The sequence below is a fragment of the Penaeus vannamei genome, chromosome 24 (assembly GCF_042767895.1).
Source record: "Penaeus vannamei isolate JL-2024 chromosome 24, ASM4276789v1, whole genome shotgun sequence".
Lineage (NCBI taxonomy): Eukaryota > Metazoa > Arthropoda > Malacostraca > Decapoda > Penaeidae > Penaeus > Penaeus vannamei.
The window spans coordinates 4,291,230-4,298,729 of record NC_091572.1 but is presented as its reverse complement, the minus strand read 5'-3'; the positions used below and the strand labels follow the sequence as shown (position 1 = coordinate 4,298,729).

Below are 7,500 nucleotides of genomic sequence, written 5' to 3'. Positions count from 1 at the left end.
TACTACTACCTATTCTTCTTTTTTCTCTTCCTCTTTCCCTCCCTGTTCCTCTTTTTCCTCTTCCTCTTCCTCTTCTTCCCCTCCTCATCTACTTCTTCTGCTACTGCTGCTGCTACTACTGCTTCTGCTACTACTATTTCTACTACTACGACTACGACTACTACAATTTCTACTATTACTAACCAACCATTAGTATTCAACCTAAAACATGTCCATTATATCACACTTCTCTCTTACTATAAATACTGCTACAACTCCTCGTACTCTCATTTCACTTGTTTTTTCTTTCACTCTTTTCAGAAACGGCGCCAGTGGAGAGACACCCGCCTCGCCGCTCTCGCAAAACTGAAGAAGGACATGAAGGAATTAGAGAAATCGGAGAAATAGAATTGCACCATTCGAATTTCCCGCCAAAACTCGTCCGCAGCTTCTGTTGTTTACCTTTTGCAAAGAGATTTTTTTTTTAGCCCGATAAGGAAATGGAATAAAAACTTATATTGGTTGATAAGTAGACTGTCACATTATGTATAGAGGATTTTTTTTATACATGTTGATAGGGTATTGGTTCATTTTGAGAATGTCACAGAAAAAGAATATATTTTTATTTGATAACGATTCGTATAGAAAAGGAATGTCAAAGTTATGAAAATGTTGAATTTGGATTTTTAGTGGAATACGAAATCTATCGAATTATATAGTAATGGAAAGGAAACTAAATGGTTTTAGTTGGTTATGAAATATTTTCACTGTTATAAATGAGTTTCTGGTAGCTATGGGCATTTGGTGTACGTCAGACATTACCTGTTTCTGGCCATTATATGTACCTTGAGATAAATATCAATTATGTTATTTGTTATTAGATAATTTGAATCGCATTGAAATATATCCAAACTAATGAAAAACATAAAGTTTAGATATATTTCGATATTTGTGAAACCTTTTTACACTTGTATTCACAACTATTTTCTGAGGTTAAATGAAAGGTTTTTGGGAATCATAAAATAAATGTTGAGCGAGATATTTTGTGTCCATTTTTCCTTTATTATCGTCCTAACTGCACTCACTTCATCGAACGGAGAGAGAATTAGGCTAACATGACTCGTATTAATATGTAGTCTTCAGCAAATAGTGATCAAGGCGGTTTTCATGTCTCCTCTAACGGTTATGTAACTTGTAATAGATCTCTAAGAACATGCCCATTATCCGTTAATTATATGCAGAAATTTGTCGATATTCCTCGAAGTTTTAGTAGGAAAAGTCTTGAGTGCCTTGTGGTTTACCTAATCGAACACGAACAAACTTAGCAAATTAAGCAGAGTTGTTAACTTAGGTCGGAAAACTTGCGCCAAGGATGAAGTAAGGTTAAGCGCACCACAAGGAGTTCCGTGTAAGTTCAGAGGGAAAACAAGACTGCAAATAAAATGATTTAGTAGTTTTATTTTTATCTCCAACCGGTAAACAGAACCCATTCCCTATATTGGATTATATATATACATGTATGTATGTATATATATATATATATATATATATATATATATATATATATATATATATATATATATATATATATACGTATGTATATGTGTGTGTGTGTGTGTGTGTGTGTAATCTTTTTCAAATTTCATCTCTGAGGAAGCAAGTAAATGGGCAAACAGACATATGTAAATACACATACACACGTTACCATCATTACCATCGTCAAACTAGATGTGTATATATTTTGATGTGTAGAGTAGAATGAAATAATATTCCCGTTGTGGTACCACGCTGTAGTCTATATATAATCATTAGATAAGTAATATTAGCCATCATAATGCAATTCATACTGAAGGTAAGTTAAAACAACAAATTATTTATGAAGCGCACGGGAGACACACAAACGGAAGTGTTTGTCTGTTTGACTTTTTCATTTTCTCCCTACTAGTCAAGTTTTGTTCTTACACCTTTTCTCCTCCCTTGCGTCCAAAACAAATATTATATTAAGTATGCATAAAACAACTTTATCAGTGAAGGACACACGCCCAGCAAAGAATACAGATCTCTGGACTGTAATTAGTATCGTAACTGCTTGTTTGGTCTCAGGATCTGCCATGACTACCCAAGAAACAGCTGATGATCTACTGATTAGACGTTACCTGGATTCACAGGGAGTCGCAATTCCTCATATAGTTAGGGTGGTTTCATTAGACTGTTATTTATTAAATTATTATTTATATTTAGCGGGATATTTCGATAACTAGGAAACTGAACCCAGGTGCGAATGACGCTTGGGTGTCTCAACCCGCAGACAACAAGAGGCATAGCTTGATAAAGGTGGTGTTGAAGGTAGCATTTCATACGGACTTGAGGATCAAAGTAGCAGAGTTTTGTGTCTCTCGGCCTCCTACACACTCTGACCTTGCCGCCTCACTCACCTGCTCGCCAATCTCATCTGCATCAGCTTTGTATATTTTCTCACGCCCCGAGCTGAAATATTCCTGCCTGCCTTCCCTTATGGCTGTCTGCGCGCGCCATGTTCAACTACTCTGTACAAAGTGGGGGACAGGAAGCACCATCTATCTGTATTTTCATACGTCTCAAAAACAAGTGAAGTATATCTATGATTCATTTGAATTCATATTTTCTTATTTTAAACTGTAAACAGTCTTATGCGAGTCTAAAGATAAATGTAGTAGGTCATAAATTCAAACTAGTATTTATACCCCATTTGGCGTGCCTCCTTTGTGTGTGTGTGTAAACTCCACTGACTAAATAACACGGTGAGGACCCTGGAAGGATATGCAACTACTGGTTCATAATATTACTGTTTAGGACTGTATTACGGGCAAATTGGATATAAGTAAGAGACTCGACCTACCTTTTAGAATCAGCTTAACACGTGCATGCCAAAGTGTCTTTCATACTCCTCCATCTTCCATTAACACGTGCATGGCAAAGTGTCTTTCACAATCCACCATCTTCATATGTTGTGGATGACAAGCGGTGATAAACTAACGGCCAATTTGTAAAAACTGCAAGGCCCGACCCAAACCATATTCATTTTACAGACGTGCATATACACAGAAATAAATGCATGTCTATCAGTCTAGACATGCATATCGACCTATAACTATATAGATAAATGTATACCTATCAGACAGATAGACATATACATTTATTTCTGTGTATGTTTTTATTTTTGAACATTCATTGGGTCGGCCCTCGAACAATTTCAACAAACTGGCAGGAAATCTAGGCTTGTATGATCCGTCAGAAGGTAGCAGTCATCATTAAATAATTTACGGTCCCTGTATGACTTAATCACAGACTAAGGGCGTAACACAAGGATTAGTTTATCGATAAAAACCGAAGCCATATCGGTTATTATCTTATTTTGGGGGGAATACTTGGCTCGTGGACGTAATACAAGATCAACAGCCAAAAAAATACAAAGTCAGGGTTCACGCGAGCAACTTTTTGTAGTCAGTGGCCGCTACAAAAATGGTCGCTACGAAAAATGGTGAAAATAAGCACCACGCACACGATATATATATATATATATATATATATATATATATATATATATATATATATATATATATATATATATATATATAAATGTATATATATATATGTATATATATATATATGAACCGTATCCATGTTGACAAATGTAGAAAAGGTATGAATGAGACTGGATATCTTCACAATACAAGAGATGTATTTGACCGGTTTCGATTACGTCTTCATCAGAAATATGTATTTCTGATGAAGACGTAATCGAAACCGGTCAAATACATCTCTTGTATTGTGAAGATATCCAGTCTCATTCATACCTTATATAATATATATATATATATATATATATATATATATATACATACATACAGACAGACATGTACATGTGTGTGTGTGTATATATATATATATATATATATATATATATATATATATATATATATATATATGTATACACACACACACACACACACACACACACACACACACACACACACACACACACACACATATATATATATATATATATATATATATATATATATATATATATATATATATATATAGACGTGTGTGTGTGTGTGTGTGTGTGTGTGTGTGTGTGTGTGTGTGTGTGTGTGTACACATGTATATGTTTATGTATGTATGTACGTATATAAATATATTTATGATATATGTGCTTGTGTGTGCGTGCATGTATGTATGTATGTTTGTATGTATGTGTATGAGTATATAAGTATAGATTGATAGATACCTATGTGATATAGCTATGAGTTCCCTAAGACATGAAAAATTGTTTCAAGTTTTCCTCCATGTAAATACCTACTTTCCAGTTATATAGAATAATTTTGAGAAAGCTTACCCATCATTCTGTTCACAAACATAAATACTGGGTATGCATTGTACGTACAGGAAATATATTCTCTTAAATCATGATTTAACAATTTTACAACAGTTAATTACACCCGCATATCAAAATTTAATAAATTCACATTTGAATGTATGATTTTTTTGTGACATGATGCCCGACAAAAGTATGTAATATCCATATTATTTACATAAACAATATTAACAGTTTCCGTGATTTTTTAGAAAAAAATTAATTGCATCTATGGAGATGTTTGACTGAAGAAAACAAGTATCTATAAAGTCAACAAAAGTTATATTAGATATATAAAGCAGATTTAATTATTGAAAATTTCGTCTTTGATTAATAAAAACAAATAAATAGCTAATTTGAAACAGGATTTAAATCAGTAAATCGGTTTCCGTTTTGTCTTCAAAAAATTATACGCCAAGAAACACGAAATAGGGAGTAAGTCCTTATGTTCCATGTTGCTCAATCATGACACGTTGGTTTCTTCACATGTATAAAAAAAATAGTATGATTAATATGGCTATTGTGATCTGAATGGCTTACACCTGTCATCACATGCTAGAATTATGAGTTAAACTTGATTGTCCTAAAACAACTATTTTACTGCATTTGCATAAGATACTCGTTTGACTTCCAAATCTCTGCCGTGCAATACCTATATTGTTAAGACTATTATTCATATAACATTATATTGATAAATGACAACACAATAATGATAACAATAATGATATATACTAATTAAGAATGAAAAAAAGATAATGGCAATGACAGTACAACAACAGTGATGGTCATAATAAAAGTAGTACATTCATACTGTGTTTACTCATTCATTACGTCGACTGTTCTTACTATATTTTGATTGTAGATATCGATAGGAATCTCTTTATGTCTGATGGGTCTGAAGATGCAAACTGGTTCTTTAAAATAAACAATTCATACTTATATTTATTATTTCGATTACTATACTTATGATAATAATAATAATAATAATTGCAAATAATGGAATTAGGTGTTTTGACTGTGACTCTCTCTCTTTCTCTCTGTCAGCTTGTCTCTCTTTCTCTTTCTCTTCCTCTTCCTCTTCCTCTTCCTCTTCCTCCCTCCCTCCCTCCCTCCCTTCCTCCCTCCCTCCCTCCCCCCCCCCCCCTCTCTCTCTCTCTCTCTCTCTCTCTCTCTCTCTCTCTCTCTCTCTCTCTCTCTCTCTCTCTCTCTCTCTCTCTCTCTCTCTCTCTCTCTCTCTCTGTCTCTACCTCTCTTTCTCTATATATATATTCAATCATCAATATTTCTTTATATCTGTTCTCCTCATATTTTCACTCTCCCCTGCCTGCATTCATTAAATGCCTGTTACAGTGTATACCAACAGCAATACAATTATCCAAATATATCAAGTATTTACATGCAAGGCATTTTGACTTGGTAAAAAGAAATATGCTATCATCGCACCTTGCTGCTCGCGCAGTATCAGTGTTTTCGAGCATTGCCCGAATACAATCATATAATAAATACTCGATTTTTAAAGACACAGTCAAAATAATATTCACGGATAATCTAAAAATATAATTCCTTTGATTTTTACTTTATATAGGGTATATACGACATATAAAACTTTTTGTTTTTGCTGGAATTGGTGCAGATTAACATGTTTTCATTTTGTTTGAGTTTGTAAATTGTATTTTCCTTGAAGTATTATTGCAGAGGTATGAAAGTTGAAGAGTACAATAAGCACTGGTGACTGTCGTCTGTTTAGCGATGTATTCCCTGCATTAATTAAAAATAATTTATTCTAACTGGCATCTAACCTAACTCTGAGTAAAGAACCCTGGGGAAGAAAGTTTCTCCAGAAAACACTGTCACGCAGAAACAAGGAGCTTGTTCTCGACAGGTGATGGTATAGTCTTTGGGCTCGTCTCTGTAACCGATGACGTCATGAACTCGACACGTCCGGCATCAAACCCGGGACGAAAGCGCGTCACGTCTGGGGGATTTCCCGGGACGTCCCTAGTTAACGGCCAAAGATGAGGCATGAACGCGACTTTTTGTAAACACTGGGAGTACATGTCGTCTTTTGAATGTCTCTTGGAGATAAGAACAAAGAGAAGATTCAGGGAATATGGACTATTCAGTCTAAAACCCACAAAGAGAATGAAGAGGAAGAACACCTTGTGCTGTAACCCTGTGAACTCCACTTCAAAATGTAAACAACATGGAGAGAGCATGTTAATCTGAAGTCTGAAGCTAAGAATGGAGTAATCTAGATAACGCTGACGAGATAAAGTATATTTGTGAAATTAGTAATGACGAAGGAAGGACGAGATTGAAAACAATAAAACTATGTAAGTTATTCATATTTTGTATTTATTTTGCATAGGTGTTTAGGAACAGGGTGAGCTCAGGGTTCAGAGATTAGAAAAGAAATAACACTGGAACAGCTTTAGCACCGGATTGAGGAGATAAACTGACTGGTGTTATTATACACATAATGAATGAAACAATCATGGTAATTGTCAAGATAATGATTACATCAGGTGATACTTAGGTACAGGTCCAGTTCAATACAGCCTTTGTTTAGATGAAAAATTATATATGCAAATGATAGAGTGATTAATTCTAATAAACTCATCCATGAACTTTAACCACAACTCAAAAATAACGAAGTTATAGGACACAAGTGTCTCAGAGCCTGAAATGAAAAAATATAATTATACCACTGAACCCCCTGATAATTATTTTTGGAATAATAATTGTATTCGTGGTAGGAGAGGGCATATAACCTAACCATGCAAAGTCTGTCTGACGCTCTCTCCTGCCGTGAATACGAAGATTCTTTGTTTTCGTTGGCGGGGGATGGGGGCGTTAGGTTCCCTAAGACATTATAGTGCTTGATTTTGTATATCTTATTCATATTTTACCCTGCAATTCCCTGCTACCTTTCATGCCCTCCCCTACTATAGAGGCCAAGATTGTCACTAATTTCTATATATTTAGAAACTAGAGAGAGAGAGGAGTCCAACAATACCAAAATCATTATGATCTGTTAGGTATAACTATTCCAGAAAATTATCACCACCCCAATACCACAAAAACTGAGGGTTGAAATAAGCATTATATTGAGAATTGGATAA

General features: G+C 34.6%; 2 protein-coding genes across 3 annotated transcripts in view; both read left to right on the top strand.

Annotated features, from left to right (window-relative positions):
* Had1 (beta Hydroxy acid dehydrogenase 1) overlaps positions 1–1,018 on the top strand; it is an 89,545-nt gene extending 88,527 nt beyond the window's left edge. Inside the window, exon 9 of the mRNA XM_070138247.1 lies at positions 301–1,018. Within this exon, the coding sequence (XP_069994348.1) occupies positions 301–387 (87 nt within the window). The 3' untranslated portion in view covers positions 388–1,018. The remainder of the gene's footprint in view (positions 1–300) is intronic.
* Positions 1,019–6,289: 5,271 nt separating this feature from the next.
* LOC113802143 (integrator complex subunit 3 homolog) overlaps positions 6,290–7,500 on the top strand; it is a 15,465-nt gene continuing 14,254 nt past the window's right edge. Inside the window, exon 1 of one of the 2 annotated variants that reach the window (XM_070138246.1) lies at positions 6,290–6,711. The gene's annotated coding sequence lies outside the window, so the exon portion shown is untranslated. The remainder of the gene's footprint in view (positions 6,712–7,500) is intronic. The other variant, XM_070138245.1, reaches the window with a different exon arrangement.